This window comes from Tamandua tetradactyla, chromosome 3 (assembly GCF_023851605.1).
Source record: "Tamandua tetradactyla isolate mTamTet1 chromosome 3, mTamTet1.pri, whole genome shotgun sequence".
In the NCBI taxonomy this organism is placed as follows: Eukaryota; Metazoa; Chordata; class Mammalia; order Pilosa; family Myrmecophagidae; genus Tamandua; species Tamandua tetradactyla.
In genome coordinates, this window is record NC_135329.1 from 104,703,307 (window position 1) to 104,721,036 (window position 17,730).

General features: G+C 34.5%; 1 protein-coding gene across 10 annotated transcripts in view; it reads right to left on the reverse strand.

Moving 5' to 3' along the window:
- Positions 1 to 17,730, reverse strand: part of ZRANB3 (zinc finger RANBP2-type containing 3) — a 382,105-nt gene that overhangs the window by 61,746 nt on the left and 302,629 nt on the right. For 8 of the 10 annotated variants that reach the window (XM_077153669.1, XM_077153668.1, XM_077153662.1 and 5 more), the window contains 4 exons: positions 9,395 to 9,514; positions 7,119 to 7,238; positions 4,204 to 4,383; positions 2,308 to 2,460 (listed from right to left, as the gene is read on the reverse strand). In XM_077153669.1, coding sequence (XP_077009784.1) covers positions 2,308 to 2,460; positions 4,204 to 4,383; positions 7,119 to 7,238; positions 9,395 to 9,514 — 573 coding nt within the window. Of the gene's footprint in view, positions 1 to 2,307; positions 2,461 to 4,203; positions 4,384 to 5,436; positions 5,535 to 7,118; positions 7,239 to 9,394; positions 9,515 to 17,730 lie in introns of those variants that run through there. The other 2 variants (XM_077153670.1, XM_077153667.1) reach the window with 2 other exon arrangements.

The window sequence follows — 17,730 nt, forward strand, 5'->3', positions numbered from 1 at the left end:
ACCCTATACAAAAGTTAACTCAAAATGGATCAAAGATCTAAACATTAGGTCTAAGACCATAAAACAGTTAGAGGAAAATGTTGGGAGATATCTTATGAAACTTACAATTGGAGGTGGTTTTATGGACCTTAAACTTAAAGCAAGAGCACTGAAGAAGGAATAAATAAATGGGAGCTCCTCAAAATTAAACACTTTTGTGCATCAAAGAACTTCACCAAGAAAGCAGAAAGACAGCCTACACAATGGGAGACAATATTTGGAAATGACATATAAGATAAAGGTCTAGTATCCAGAATTTATAAAGAGATTGTTCAACTCAACAACAACAAAAAGATAGCCAACCCAATTACAAAATGGGAAAAAGACTTGAACAGACACCTCTCAGAAGAGGAAATACAAATGGCCAAAAGGCACATGAAGAGATGCTCAATATCCCTGGCCATTAGAGAAATGCAAATCAAAACCACAATGAGATATCATCTCACACCCACCAGAATGGCCACTATCAACAAAACAGAAAATGACAAGTGCTGGAGAGGATGCGGAGAAAGAGGCACACTTATCCACTGTTGGTGGGAATGTCAAATGGTGCAACCACTGTGGAAGGCAGTTTGGCGGTTCCTCAAAAAGCTGAATATAGAATTGCCATACGACCCAGCAATACCATTGCTGGGTATCTACTCAAAGGACTTACGGGCAAAGACACAAACGGACATTTGCACACCAATGTTTATAGCAGCGTTCTTTACAATTGCAAAGAGATGGAAACTGCCAAAATGTCCATCAACAGACGAGTGGCTAAACAAACTGTGGTATATACATACGATGGAATATTATGCAGCTTTAAGACAGGATAAACTTATGAAGCATGTAATAACATGGATGGACCTAGAGAACATTATGCTGAGTGAGTCTAGCCAAAAAGTAAAGGACAAATACTGTATGGTCCCACTGATGTGAACCAACATTTGAGAATAAACTTGGAATATGTCATTGGTAACACAGACCAGGAGTTAGAAACTGGGTAAGATAATGGGTAATTGGAGCTGAAGGGATACAGACTGTGCAACAGGACTAGATACAAAAACTCAAAAATGGACAGCACAATAATACCTAATTGTAGAGTAATCATGTTAAAACTCTGAATGAAGCTGCATCTGAGCTATAGATTTTTTTTTTTACTATTATTATTACTTTTATTTTTTTTCTCTATATTAACATTCTATATCTTTTTCGGTTGTGTTGCTAGTTCTTCTAAACAGATGCAAATGTACTAAGAAATGATGATCATGCATCTATGTGATGATGTTAAGAATTATTGAGTGCATATGTAGAATGGTATGATTTCTAAATGCTGGGTTAATTTCTTTTTTTCCGTTAATTAATAAAAAAAAAATTCATTTATAGAGTCCAGAGCATTTTTTCCTCCTTTTTTATTTTTTATGCTGTATGGCAGGGTCACATTTCATTCTTTTTCCATGTGAGTATCTTGTTATAGCAGCACCATTTGTTGAATTTTTAGTTTGTTTGCCTGTTTCTTGTTTGTTTTGCTTGTTTGATTTTTGGGAAGTGCATGAATTGGGAACCGAATCTGGGTCTCCCGCATGGCAGGCGAGAATTCTACAGCTGAACTACCCTTGCACCCCCTAGAGACCACAGCATTTTAAAAGTGATGGAATGGCAGGGTTAAGAAGACAATGATAGAACCAGTTGGTAGGGAACCAGGTGCAGGCCTTCCAACTGTCTTCCTACCCCTGTGTTTATTGGCTATTTGGGTCTCCTCAGATGCTCACATCCTTTGCCTATTTTTCTATTGGATCATTTGCGTTTTACTAATTGATTTGTATAAATTTTTTATATATATTAGAATTCAACGCAAATCTTTTACTGAATCTTTGACTTGTTTACGGTACATTTTGTCGAACAACAGTTTTTGATTTTGCTATAGTCACATATCTCCATCTTTTTCTCTATGGTTTGTGTATTTTGTGGCAAATATAAAACATCCTTCTCTATTCTCAGTGTCATAAAGATAATCTTCTATATTTTGTTCTGAAGGTTGGATTCTACTCAGCTTGTTTATCTAAAAATCTGAACAATTACTTCCAACTCTGTTGGAAGATACCAGCCAGTATTGTAGCCTCCCTTCATCAGTATCTTTCGGTTGTGAGGTTTTCCACCTCTAGGTGATGTCTCCCTTCTTTCAACAGCATGAATAATTGAGAATTTCTGTATAAAACAATAAACAACAAAGTAATAATTTCCAGATATAACAAGACAGAAGAAAAATAAGTCTCATAAACATACGTGACTGAACAAAATTTCATTCTTGAGCTCTTCAGAACTTTCATGTGGTGTCCAAGTTTCAGCAAATTTCAGGAAATTCCATTTTTCCTTATCACTTTCCTCAGCCTGAAGTTGTTCCTTCCTACCATTCAAGGTGCTCCCTGTAACCTGAGCCTGTAGGGTGATAAGCATGTGAATTTCACAACAGTTCACCATTGACAGCCATTTTAACAGCTGACATTCACTGAGCAGTAACTTCACCTTGCATTGAGATCTCAAGCTATCCACAAAGAGAATGATATTGTTTAACACATTATGGTCCTTGGTAAGATAATTATTCAAAATTACAACAAAAATACTAAATCAATATTCTTGTGCTTAATAAGGAAATGGTCTAACTAGAGAAGTTATGCTACTTGCTTTGGTCAGAAAACCTTATTCTAATTATATACTTTGAAATGCAACCTACATATGACTGGCCATTTGAATCTATACCTAGTGCTTAAAACATCCTGTTATCCTTAGTCAAGTCCTTTCTAAAAATATCCCTCAGGTTGGTGTTCTAGTTTGATAGCTGCCTGAATGTAACACACCAGAGATGGATTGGTTTTTAATAAAAGGGGATTTATTTAGTTAACATATAGTTCTTCCAAGGAAAGACAGCTAACCTTCAACTGAGCTTCTTTCTTACATGGGAAGGCACAGGGCGATCTCTGCTGGCCTTCTCTCCAGGCCTCTGAGTTTCAACAACTTTCCCCAGGGGTGATTGCTTTCTGTACCTCCAAAGACCTGGGCTGAGCTGTGAGTGCTGAGATGAGGTATGCTGAGCTGCAAGTACTGAGATGAGGTATGCTGAGCTGCAAGTACTGAGATGAGGTATGCTGAACTGCTTGGGCGGTGCTACACTGACCTCTCTCATTTAAGCTTCCAGCCAATTAAATCAAACATCATTCATTGCAGCAGGCAAGCCTCATAGCCAACTACGGATGTAATCAGCAACAGATGAGCTTCACATGCCATTGGCATATGTCTACAGCAATAGAACTAAGTACTTTTACCTGGCCAAGTCGACACCTGAACCTAACTACCACATGCCCACCCCTTGTCAACTTGGTAACTATACACATCACCTTAGATGATATTAAAGTGGGAAAATTCTCTTCTGGGTGTGGACCTATGAAGCTCAAAACAAGTTATCTGGTGACAATATGCAAAGGAGGACATTCACAGGATACAGGTTTTCATTTCCATAGGGAGAAGTTGGAAGGAAGACAAGAGTTATAAGACACAAAAAGTTCTGAAAACTTGCAGGGCAAACACAAATCAAAACCACTCTTGATTGAGTCACATCTCCAGGGAGATGATCTAATTACAGATTCAAACATACAGTACTGAATAGGGATTAGAAGAAACGGTGGGATTTATAAAACGGGATTAGGATTAAAACATGGCTTTTCTAGGGTACATACATCCTTTCAAACCAGCACAGTTGGGGAGAGGACACAGCTGAAGGGACAAAGTAAACAACGTCCTTCCCATCTTTTCTAGAGTATGGATATAGGTTGTCCTTTGTCCAGAATTAGTTGAGAATCCAAGAATTCTTCTGAGAAAGGATTTACTATTAGATCATACAAGGGACCTGGGGTTTGAAAGCATTATGGTTCCTTGCAGCTGACCCTTTGAAGTGGTGTAAATAGGGTTTGGAAGAGAGGAGAAACAATGCAAATTCACGCCCCTCTCTTTTACAGAGAATAGCAAATAGGGCACTGCTGATTGAAGCCTTACCTAAACTTGGTCTCCGTTATTCTGGTATAGTAAAGGATCCTTTGCCTGAAAACACTCACATTCAGCTTTAATTCATGTAGCCTATGGACTACAATGAGTAAGTTGGTAATTTGGTTTAAATTCAAGCTTTACCTTGCGATTCAACATTCCCCACATAAGGGTGTCTAGAGTCCCATTTGCAATGAGGTAGTGAATATTCACAGAACTGCATTGCCCAATTCGGTGAGCACGGTCTTCTGCTTGTTTTATATGTCCAGGGTCCCAGTACAATTCAGCAAACACAACATGGGTGGCAGCAGTAAATGTTAAACCCTATGCAAAATTAACCAAAGAAAAAGAGATGCAAATAAATAAACAGAACATAATATAAAGCCATACATAATAAAGTTTTTCTGAATGTGTTAAGTGGTCAAGAGAACACTGAAGGACTGAAGAACCAAAAAAAAGCCCCCAAATCATTCTTTCATTTTAAGCCAAATTAAGAAAAATTTATTTATGACAGGAAAATGAAGATTGCAATAAGCAGACAAGATAGCCACACAAACCACAAAAACAACAAAACTAAAAACACATTTAAAGGTAATGAAAGATTTCAAAAAGTCAACTTGATACACACACACACACACACACACACACACACACACACACACACACATATATATCACTTTATCCTCTGGTGAACATTTGATTCACATTACCAGGAAAATTGAATAAAATACATTAGAAACTAGGATATAATTTCTTATACACGGTATCCATAGCAACTTGGCAGAGAGCACTGATGTCTTCTATTTATTTAATTCATACCACTGTGCCATAAAGCAAGAAAATCATGTCTCCAGTCATACTGTTTTCTTCCTGTAAAATTTCTCATGTTACATCCTGAACCCTGAAGTTTACTGCCTTTTGTCTCTTTCTCTGTCTCTCTCTCTATATATATAGCGCAATTGTGTTTTACCCAAGTTTGAAATAATGTCACTTTAAAACTATTAACTGTTTCCTTTTATAATCAATACATGAATTAATGCAAACCTCCTCAAACTAAAAATGCATTAAAATGCATGATTTTAAAACTGGGAGGCTGGGTGAAGTGTGATTCATGCTCATGCTATTGCCATATAGAAGTAAATGATGATAGGTAGTCTACAGAAATACTCACTATTTCTGCAGTGAAATAGTAGGAGTATCATCTAATCCATGCAGTAGTTTACATGCTTTGGAACTTGTGTGAGTAACTTTTGTGACAGCTTTGCTGTTATTTTTATATGCTCTGTTATTTTTACTTAAAGTATCTTTATATCCCATAACAAAGTCATACTAGCATTCATTAAATGGAGGCACTAGTTCTGAAGCTGAAAAACTCACCGAAAAATCAATCATTTTGGAATAACTGTTAAATGGAACAGAAACCATGGAGAGAGTCAAACAATTACCATTTAAACTATGCTGCAATATGACAGGGAATTCCACAAAATATTGGAGATAATGCTGAAAAAATAAGGAGAGTATTTAAAGAGGAATATACATGTTTAATATGTAAAAATCATCATATGACCATATAAGAAACAAAGGGAAAATATAATGGCAAGAGCAATGTCACTCTAAGATGTTCCTAAACTACAATGGAAGATTTACAAGCAACAATAAGAAAGCTCTTTCTACCTTTCTTTATTTCTATGAAGAAACTAGTCATCAAATAAATAAATTTTTAATTTTACAAGGTCTTCAGGAATACAGCCTTGAATAAAATGTGAGTGCCCTATACTTTCTTAATTTTAAAAAGCCTTTTATCAGACCATCCCAGACTCTCCTGTGTGGCTTCTTCCTACATATAATTTCCCCTAAGAGTACTTTGTTTCTAATTTCAATAATATTCTCTATGGCTGGAATATTCTAACAGATATAAAACTCAGATTCCTGCAAATTTAATCTAATGTGAGGAAAGTGTTGGGACAACCTTCATTTTGGTTAGAATTCCTAGTAAATTCTATAACTGCTTCATCCTCATGGACTTTCTATGTACATGCAATTTCACATAAATCAACTACTGCATAAAGGCAGATCTTTGAGCCCTTGTTCAGATTCCAGAGGCCCCAGAAGTTGCCAGATTTGGCATGTACCAGGTGAAATGCACAGCAGTACACTGAATTACTTTTCCCTATATTAAATACCCTGGATTAGACATTTACATTAAAATATTTTAGAATGTTATGCAGCAAAAAATCTAGAAGGATCCCCTGTCATGTCTTCCCCAATATCTATTCTTTTCTTTCTCCTTTGTAACATAACACATAATTTTGTTTTTTGGGGTACATGGTCTGGGAATTGAACCCAGGTCTCCTGCATGAAAGGCGGCCATTCTAACCTCTGAACTACCCGTGCACCCTGTAACATAACACTTAATTTTTAGCAGAGATTCCTGCAGTAAAGATTTCATTTGCAGCCTCCCTCTCTCCAGCTTGCTGTCTGGATTGCAGATGTGAGAGAGGAGCTCCAACAGCTACCTTAGACAAGAGACAACAACCAGGAATGGTGTAGCAGAAGACTAGAAGGGAATTACATTCTAATGACTTGTGGAACCACTGGGCTAGACTTGGGCTGTCTACATGAGAGAATAAAACTTTGTGCACTTAAGTCATTCTTAATGCAGGTTTTCATTTATTTGTATCCAAACCTCAACTAAATGAAACATATGGACAAACCCAGGGAACTCCATCAAAAGTTCTTAGACAGAAGCTGTTTACCCTCCAATCCTGAAGAAACATTAAGTAGGGTAAGTGCTATAAGAAAGGTATGAGAAAATTCCATGCAAATTCAAAGGAAGGAAAAAGAAAATACTGACAGTCAAATTAATTAAACTCTTCTAGGAACTTTGGAAGTTTAGGAAGGTTTGAATCAAAGGTATTAAGGCTTTCTATTACACTTCCTACGCTCTGTGAAGTAGAATATTACCAATATCCAGATATAAATGTTATAATTGTGGATAATGAATGGGCTTTTTATTATTTCAACATTTCACTATAAAATTTAGACCTAAAAAATCTTACCTGACCAGCAGCCTGAATGCTCAGGATAGCCACACGAGTTTCAGGATCCTTCTGAAATTGATTAACGAGATGTATTCTTTCTGAAGATGGAACACTTCCATCTATCCTAATATAGCGAGTCTAGTGTTAACAAGGGAAATGGGCAAGTTAGGAGAAGCTCATATGCACCATCTCATTTTATATATTTTACACCTTATTTTTATGTTCACCTTAAAAATGGAAATTGTTACGATGACAAGTTGGTAAATAGTATATAAGAAGAATCTTAACCAAGTTTCTTAATAACTCTTTATAACAATTTCTTCTTTTAAAAAAAATCTTTTAAGCTATTTGAGGGTAGGTCCTATGTCTAATTCATCTTTATACCTTTAATGTCAAGGGCAATGCCTTGCATATTAGTAGGAGCACCATATACCTTTGCTGAATTAAGTTAACACTGCTCCAGAAAAATTCTATGTAACCTGATATGCAAACTTAAAATGATAGATCAGACTAATTTAATAGTTACAGAACCATTAATTGCAAAGTAAAAACAAATCCAGACATGTCAGACAGGCAGAAAATTATTCTGCCCACATATTTCCCATATATATTAAAGATTCATAAAGTTTAGTACATTTACTTCTGAAATATCCCATATATTACTTGGGGAAATATTTTTTTAATCTACCATTTGAGTTGTCTTTTTTCAAACTATTAAACTTTAAAAACTTTGTGATATGATCATCTCCAATGAGATGGAGAACCAAGGCACTCACAAAAGTAGGGAAATGATAAAGGCAAAGCTGAACAAAGTGTCTTGAAAAATGACTGAGTTGAGAAAAAGCAGCAAACAATATGTATTAGAAATAGCTAAAAAGAACCCATTACTTAACTTCCTAAAAACAAAGTATAAGCCCTGGATTTAAAATAGTCTTATTCATATGTGTACATATATGGAAAATTTAGCCTTAAATAGATGAGACACACAGATATTCACTTTTATAAAGGAATACCCAAGCTAATGATTAAATAGAATGTCCTTATTAACTTTTGATGTCTTCACAAAACAGACATAAATTGACCATGATTCTTTTAATATCCACTAAGGGAGGCTATAAAATCCTCTAAGGGTATTTCTAAAGAAAACAAATTATCAGTCAGGGTAGGGAGAGATTAGGAAAAATCACTTCCAATCCCACAGCCACCTAACTGTTACTCTTACTGATGTTAAATAGGATTCTGAACATTTCAGTGAAGACAGATTGCTATATTTGAAACAGTTCCAGGAGTTTTAAGGTATAATGGAATCAGATAAAAAAATATTATGACTCAAACTGTACTCAACAATCATTTAAAAATTACTAAAGCTAATTAACTCTTCCTGAGAGGGTATTTTATAGATACTACATGATAATCAATGAGAAAATACCTTTTAATGTACAGTACTTTACTATATTACAATAAACCTATGCAGGAAATGCTAGGAATATTTCTTTTATAATATTTATGAACATATTAGCTGAGGCTGAAAACATTGTATGCAGTTTTAAAAGACATGACTTTAACCTCTCCATTAAAAAATTTACCTACACAAACAAGTATCTCTGCTGCTATATGTATATTAAGCTAAAACAATTTAAGCTGCTACTGAGCATCTCTAGAAGCCCTCAGAATTTAGAAAGAACACATTGAAGACACTTTACTGACAGGACTGTTAGAAAACAAGGTGGACCTAAGAAGATACAGTAAGAAAGCGAGTTTGGTAAAGTCAACTTGATAGATTACCTGGTCTGTATGTTTCAAATCAGTTAACACTAAATTTTTTTAATCACTAAATCTTAATAATCATATTCTGTACAGTGTATGTTGCTGTAAGTTTAAAAAGTATAACTGCAGTTGGACAGCAAAATCGGCTGAATTGATTATTTCTTTCCCCTCTGCATCATCCACATTTTAAGGCACCCTTGCAGATAGACAAAAATGTTAACTTTTAATTCCCATAGCACTCTCAAATGGTATACTCAGGAATATAATCAGAATTCACTTTATAGTCTATTAAGGTAGCATATCTAATCACTCTGTATCATTTGATCAGTGGAAAATTATAAGACTGATATAAAAGAGAAAATTTAACAGCATATTACAATAAAAGTATAATTTATAAGAAAAATAAAGAATAATAATTTATATACCATCACCTAAAGAAGACAGAAAAGCTCTAAAAGACTATAACTGTTGCTTGGCTATTAAATTTGTGTATTATAAAAAGGCTTTTATAAAAAATGGTAACACACCTTGTTTTCTATGACTGCTTCTGTGCAAGCTTGCAGCATGCTCAAATGGTGAGCAAAAACCAGAAATTTAAGTGAATCATTCTGAAGCTTCATCTTAATATAATCCTTTACAGCACCTGCCTAAATATTAAAAGTTAATGTTGTAAAAACATGTATTAAAAATAATGCCATTTTCAAACCATTTCTGCCAATCCTAAAGAATACCAAGGGCTTTATATAAGATTCTAAAAGTTCCATGCACTACTAGGGTAACTTTCCAGAAACCTACAACTTCCAGATGGGTCCCTAGACCAGGTAAGTCCTGAAATGTAGAGGGGCCAGCCTCTTTAGAATATCAACTAGTTCTATCCCCCTAATCCATATTATTGACAGCCCCTTCCAATAGGAAAAAGGTTGAAGGTGCATAGCCCAAATACCCCTAAAGAGTGGGAGAAAGATCAAAGTGGAGTTATACAGAGAAGGTCTGGTTTAACAAATGAGTATGAGTGCTGAATCATTACATTGATATTGACATATGAAATACTGATTTTTTTTTTTTAGGCTCCAATACCTAAGAGCAGCTAGAAGTAAAAACCTAAAATTGTGGAACTGTAACTCATACCAAACTATGAAACCTGTTCCTCAACTAACTGTGTGACGTACTTGGAAATTTATTGATTTTTTTTTGTATATATCTTATTCTTTACAAAAAAGAAAAAAAAGGAGGAGGAGGATAACAGAGAATATAGGTTTTAACAAATCAGTATGACTGTTGAATCATTATATTGGTTTTTCTTTTGGTCTCCAGTGTCTTGGAGCAACTAGTAGTAAAAACGTGGAACTGTAATTCATATCAAACTTTAATCAAATCTGTTCTATAACTACTTATTAAAACATACTTGGAAATTCATTGCTTTTTTGTATATGTGTTATATTTCACAATACAAAAAGTTAAAAAATAATGTCATTTTCTTTTAATAAAGCAACAGAGACTGTTCAAAAATCAATGTCTTTCTATGAACTTTTAACTGTTTTGCTCACTAGGTGGCTGAAGGAAGTAGAAGACCACAGTTAAGGGTCATGTGGTAGAAGAGAGAGTAGAAAGCTAAAAACTGAGAAGTTAAAAAAGAATAAGACAGGGCAGTGTGATGGTGGTTCAGTGGCAGAATTCTTGTCTGTGATGCTTGTGCCTACCCAACAACAACAACAAAGAGTAAGTCATGAATTAGGAATTCAAATAAAAAGAAAAGAAAAAGGTTTCAATGGAAAGGAGGTAGTCAGATAGGCTATGTGTGGCATAGGACGGGTCTGGTAGTTTTGTTTAGATGGTAATTAAAAAAAAAACTAACATAGAAGACTAAAAGGAACACAGCTAAGGAAAATAATAAAAGGAAAGAAAGCAGATGTATTGAGATATATTTTTAGGGAACACTAGAAAAAAGAGACTAAGAAAGCTAGGCTGAAGCTTAAGGATTAAGGAAAGTTGGTTCATGTCTTTCTAAAATTACAAAATAGGTGGGCTTAACAAACAGGCATTTAAAGGAGCAAATGGTCTAAGAGAAATGGGAAATGAGATTTAGATTGTCTATGGCACAGAGAAGGTTTTAGAAGAAGCTGGAGTTAGGGGACCAAGAGCACAGGAAGGAGCCCTCATACTGATGGTAGCAATGTAAAATGGTACAGCTGATGTGGAAGACAGTTTGGCAGTTCCTCAAAAAGTTAAACTTAGAATTACCAATGACCCAGCAATTCCACTTCTAGATACATCACCAAGAGTTGAAAGCAAAGACTCACACAGGCATTTATGCACCAATGTTCACAGCAGCGTTAATAGCCAAAAGGTGGAAATAATTCAAGTGTCCACCAACAGATGAATGGTTACATAAAACGTGGTGTATATAAATAAATAAATATATATATATATATATATATAAAGGAAATATTAGCCAGCCATAAACAGGGGTGAAATTTTGATACATGCCACAACATGAGGCATTAAACATGAAAACATTATGCTGAGTGAAGTCAGAAACAAAATGACAAATATTGTATAATTCCATGTATATGGAATATCTATATACAAATTCACAGAGACAGTAAGTAGATTAGAGATTATCAGGGACTAGAGGAGATGGCATGGAGCATTATTGTTAATAGCTAAAGACTCTCTATTTGGGGTGACTAATAAACTTTGGTAATGAATGTCGTTTATGTTTGTAAAACATTATAAATGTAATTAATGCTATTGAATTATATACTTAAAAATGGTTTTAAAATGGCAAATTTTACACTACATATGTTACCACAATTTTTTAAAAAGCACAGGAGGGAGGTCTGCTAGAACAGGGGAAGATACAGAGAAATTATGAGGTAATAGGGAGAGAATCAAGGAAGTTCAGATTGAATAGTCATTTCTTAGTTAACTTGAGGCTACCAAGTTACCTATTAAGAGTGGGATGAATTAAACAGAAACTAAATTTAAAGTGAACACCATGAATTAAATTTAAAACAATGTATTATCTCGTAACCCTTGGAAATTATTTAGAAATTTTAGAAAAACAAGGCTGGCTAAACACATTTAACTTTGATAGCAAACTGTATAGGGAAAAAGATAATTGAAGAGGAATAAATTGCAATAATTTAGGAAGCTAACAGGAAGATGGAAGGGTGGTAACTCACTAACTGACCTGACAACTTTTAAACTAGCAGTAGGGAAAGTTGAGAAGCATCTGGTTTATGCTGCAGTAATCCAGAAAGAGCACTATGGAAGTGGGGATGGGGTGGGGCTAAAATGAGGAGAATGGTTAAAAGTACATTTAAGAAGTAGTTTATTCGGTGCAGCAATTTTCCAGATCCTCTCTCCTGCCAGCCTATACAACAGGTACCCCAGCTCCACTGGAGAAAAGCAGAGATTTATTCTCTGGAAAGAGTAAAACAGAGGATATCTAGAATGAAGAAATCCCACACACTGATGGTAGGTGTAGCCTACAGAAATTATGGGGGTTAATTGAAAGTTACATAATAACTTTAATAAAACAAATAACTTTAATAATAAATATTCTGAGAACTGTCCCTCTTTCTCAGTCTTCTTATCAACAAAGTTCCCCAAACAGAGATAGACTGGCTTATGGCCTCTAGGTAGGAGAGCAGAAGAATATAAAATTATTCTTTTCTGGGGAATCTGACCAGCCAAAGAGAAAGGACACAGATGTTAGAGGTTCTTCAGGATATCCCAGCAAGATCACTACTGAAGACCAGTCACATCCATGAACAGTTTATAGACAGTGTTTAGTACCTTTCTTGTAAATAATAAATAACCAGACATCTTCAGAAAGCATCCAATATGAACAGATCGACTATGTGGAAAGAAAATACTAGAAGACATTACATTTATAAAACAAGAACTGGATGCTACAAAAAAGGGGAGCATTCACAGAAGACATTTTCAAATATGGGAGGGCTCAAAAAGTTTACCTCCAATGTGACTGTTGTTAGGATTTTCTTTAGACTGTGCTCCAGAAAACAAGGGAGTAAACTAATAACGACAGGATCCAGAAAAGAGGTGATTCATCACAGGGGAGAAATAAAGTAAACTGCTAAATGAGAGCGAAGAACAACAAATTGGAACAGATCAGAAAGCTCCAGGGGAAACTACATTAAGATGAAATTAATATACCTGATGCTTAAAGATATTGGGAGGAGATTTAAATAGCTAGGGGGAGTTTGAGGATAGATAAGTGGTTAGTACTACAAAATACGGGAACATTTTTACAAGAAAAAAAATTTGAAAATTATTAACTCCAAAGTTAACATTTATAGTATATTACATAGTTTACCTATAAATACTGTAAACATGGTTATTATACATGGTAAATACTGATCACATCAAAATTAGCATGTTACTATAAAATTAGTAAAGCTATAATTGATTGCCTATCTATCTATCTATCTATCTATCTATCTATCTATCTATCTATCTATCTATCTCTTTATTGGAAGAATGGGAATAGAGGAAAGGTACATGTGTGGAAAGGCAGAGGGGTGAAAGAGCTAAAATTTTATATTCCATATTGAGAACCCAATTAATTACAGCTAAATTTATAAATCAAAAAGTAATACAAATCAAGAAGCAGTAAAAGCATGTTATTTAGGAGTCTGAAGTAAATAATAAAAGAATGAACTAAAAGAATAAAAAGTGGTTGCCTCTGAGGAATGAGGTTAGGGGACTATTATTTTCTGAAATGGCTATTTCTGCCTGTTAAATATGATCATATATAGCTTTGATGATAATTTAAAAACTAAATAAACAGTAGAAAAGAAAAAACATTAGAAGCATTTTAAAACTGAAAAATATCTATTTAAAATACATGCACATGAATGTAAAATCACAAGATTGATTCAGCAAGTTATATTTTGTATGTCTATATTTTCTAAATAATAGAAATTCATCATACAATGAGAACTGAGGACAGTAAGAATGTTAGCCCTGGATTTCAGTGCCCCATAAAGTTCAAATGAAGCCCGCTCAAAAATAAGGAACTATAAATTCCAGACATGTTGTCATGGCAACTGAATCACTTTAATAAAGAGCTATATTTACTGAGATAAGTCTTACAAAAAGCACATGTCAAGTTGGTGTATTTTAAAGGTACATTCACTTACTATCCATTCCAATTTACAAAATATACAATCACTATCCTCTCAGTCCCATTTTATTTCAACTACAGGGCCTCCTGTACTTATTTGTTTTGATTGATACATTTGATTACCTGATCATTTCATTACAGGGACTGGGTCTGGGCCAGTGTCATGGGACCAAACATGGCAAGAAACTAATCAGTAATTATTATTTGATGGTGAGTTGTGAAATCTACAGGTCAATTTGTCTTTCTACCTCATTTATTCTCTACTTATTTAAAATGTACTCACTTGCAAAAAGCTATGAGAGGCCTTATAAAAAAAGGTTGTATCAATTAAATTATAACCATGAATAGAACAATAACATTAAATACCAAAGGGAATAGAAAAAATGTGGAAGAAAATATTATATAAGCAATATATATTACTTAACAGAGGTGGTTAGAAAGGCAGAAATTGGGCATAAATCTGAAGTCGGGCAGCTCAGAATGGCAAAAGGAAAACATAATAGAAGCATACCAGGTCATCAAGAAGGACAAACTTTACCCAGCCTTGAGTTTTGGGAGAACTTCTACCTTAAGAGAGCCATTTTTGAGTCATAAAACGCTGGGAATTTTAGGAGCTTGGGCCCATTCACTGCATAACTAACCTTATCGCCATTCTCCTACCCTGGTCATTTTAAGAAAGTATCTGCAAAGGAGGGTCATTCCATTCTACCTGGTAGACAAGAAAATAAATTGTGACTTAATTTATTGTCATAAGCGGAGGAGTGAACTGGAGTTTTTTTGGTCACCAGATCATTATAGATGGTGCTACTGACCATCATTAGCCAAGAGGAATTAAACGTGTTGCTTACTGCTGTCAGAATATCTAGAGAGGCTTTAATGGGCACCACTTCAGACAAGAGTCAATTTCCCATCCTCTGTGACTCTGTTTTAATTCATTTATCTTGTTTACCTTATATTGTTTCTCATTCACTTATTTATTTTGTGATAGCTAATTTACCTTTTATCCTTTGAAGTTATTGTAAATGAGGAAAGGAAAGTACCAAAGTAAAGGAGAATATGTATTTTTTATTCATTCTTCAACCCCATGCCTGCAACCCACCACAAGAATCAAATAGACTGATTCTTGAAGAAAATGTACAACTACGTAGCTTTTACAATGTAGTAGACTGTGTGAATATGTAAATCTTGTGTCTGATGCTCCTTTTATCCAGGGTACAAACAGATGATTAAAAAAAATAAGGATAAAAAATAAATAATGGGAGGGGATAAAGGGTAAAAATTGGGTGTATTGAAATACTGTGGGTCAATGAGAGGGAGGAATAAGGGGTATGGAATGTTTGAGTTCTTTCTTTTTCTTTTTATTTCTTTTTCTGGAGTGATGCATGCAAATGTTCTAAAAGTGATCACGGTGAAGAATAAACAATTATATGATGATATTATGAGCTACTGATTATATAAAATGGCTGGACTGTATGTGGATATTTCTCAATAAAAATATTTTTTAAAAAGATGACATACATACAAAAGAAAGGCTAGGGCGGGCCATGGTGGCTCAGCAGGTAAGAACGCTTGCCTGCCATGCCCAAGGACCTGGGTTCGATTCCCGGTGCCTGACCTGACCATGTAAAAAAAAAAAAAAAAAGAAAAGAAAGGCCAGACATTTGCCTTCTACTATTACTTTCCCTTAGACCCATGATTCTTATTTAATTAATTAATTAATTAATTATTTTTTGAATGGGCAGGCACCAGGAATCAAATTCGAGTCTCCAGCATGGCAGGCGAGAACTCTGCCACTGTGCCACCATTGCCCGCCCCATGATTCTTATTTTAGAGATGATTTTGTCCACCTGAAACAGTATTTTCAAAGCTGGTAGAAGACAGCCTTTAGGGGATGATTTGCAGCTCCATACTATAATGTTAGTGTTTTGGACATTTCCACACAGCACCATGATAAAATTTTTCCATAGAAAACAAAAGGTTCATTTCCGGCCCATATGTTTTCCCCAAACAAGGAAAGAAAGAAAGAAAAAAACAAACAAAAATTCAATAAATGGTACTGTGATAATGGGATACTCACATGGAAACAGAATAAAATGTGACCCCAGGCACATAGCATACAAAATTCACTTGCAAAGATGGTTCAGGTGAATTACTAAAAGAGTTATTTTTTTTATAGTTAGGCCTGTTTTATTTCCCTTAAAAATATACTTGTAATTAGAAATCTAACACTTTCAACACATTTAACCTTTTCACATTGAGTTCCATAAGCAGCCCTTTATACTGAGAAGTAGATGGGATACTTTACCTTGAGAAGAAATCAACCACAATTTAATTTCTTAACCAACAAGATTTTACAAAAGAACCTGGAATCCTGAACTTTTCATAAAACTTTTTGGAACAAGATACAGTAAAACAGTCATTCTTTATATCTTTTAAGCAATCAATCATCTATTTATTTTTGGCAAGAACAGAAAGGAAAGGACATTCTCATGTACGATATATTCTCTTGGATTTACTGTAATTTTGACGAAATAAAGCCAACAATAAAACCTTTTAAAAAAAGTTTTCATACAAGTTGATTTCATGGAAGTAAGACCATGAAAATCACTGATAAAAACAGCTAATACAATTTTTTAAAATCAAATTTAATTTTAAGAAAAATTATCAATTTCCTTCTAAATTCTGTCTGCAGATCATGTCAATAAGGCAATCAACTTTGCACTACTAAAAAAAAACATGAATAAACCTTATTTGGATGTTAAAAATTATAACACATAGAACATACAAGCTTTTAACTCTATATAATCTACTTGAGTGTACAGGATGTTGAAAAATCACAAAGGGGAAAAGCATCACCATAAAGCCAGGATCATTAACAGATATTAAATTTCTTTAGCTATCCTACTAGGATAATGGCTAAGCTCAAAGACTCTGGAGCCAGAATTGTCTGCTTGTATCCTGTTTCCATCATTTACAAGCTGAGAAAACTTGAGCAAGTCACATAAACTTTGTGCTTTAGTTTCTCCATCTGTAAAAAGGGGGAGAAGTACTTACACCTAATAGGGTTATAATGAGAATTATCAGTTAGTATACAAAATATGCTTGGAACAGTGCTTGGCACATAGTAAACACTGTAACAATTGCTATTATTATTACTATAGTTCTCTGGACAGTTACAAAAACAATTTCAACCTTTTCTACTTTCTTCAAAATCAGAGCCTATGCCTCCATGCTGATTTTGAAACTGCCCAAAGCCCGTGGAAAAGAGAATTATGGGAGAATCCATTATCTTTCCTTAGTTTTCCTCATTTTCCATCCTTTCCTTTTATAAAGCTAGTTTTCCTTTTCTCTGTGGCTAATCCCTCCACCTGTGATTTCAAACTTTCCATTCCTGCCACCTCAAAAACCTTATATCACTCCTTCTTCTCAAGTAGATATTGGCAAGATAACCCCTCCTCCATTCCACAACTCATATAATTAAAATATTATTGCTTTCCTCCTCTGAAATTGATAACATTATTGCTTTATTTGCACTTTACTGATTGTTACCAGTCATCTCCTTTTCTTTTTTTGCTCAAATCTTTTTATCTTTATTATTATTATTATTATTTTTAATTTTTTATTAATCAAAAAAAAGAAAAGAAATTAACACATTTAGAAATCATTCCATTCTACACATGCACTCAGTAATTCTTAGTATCATCACATAGA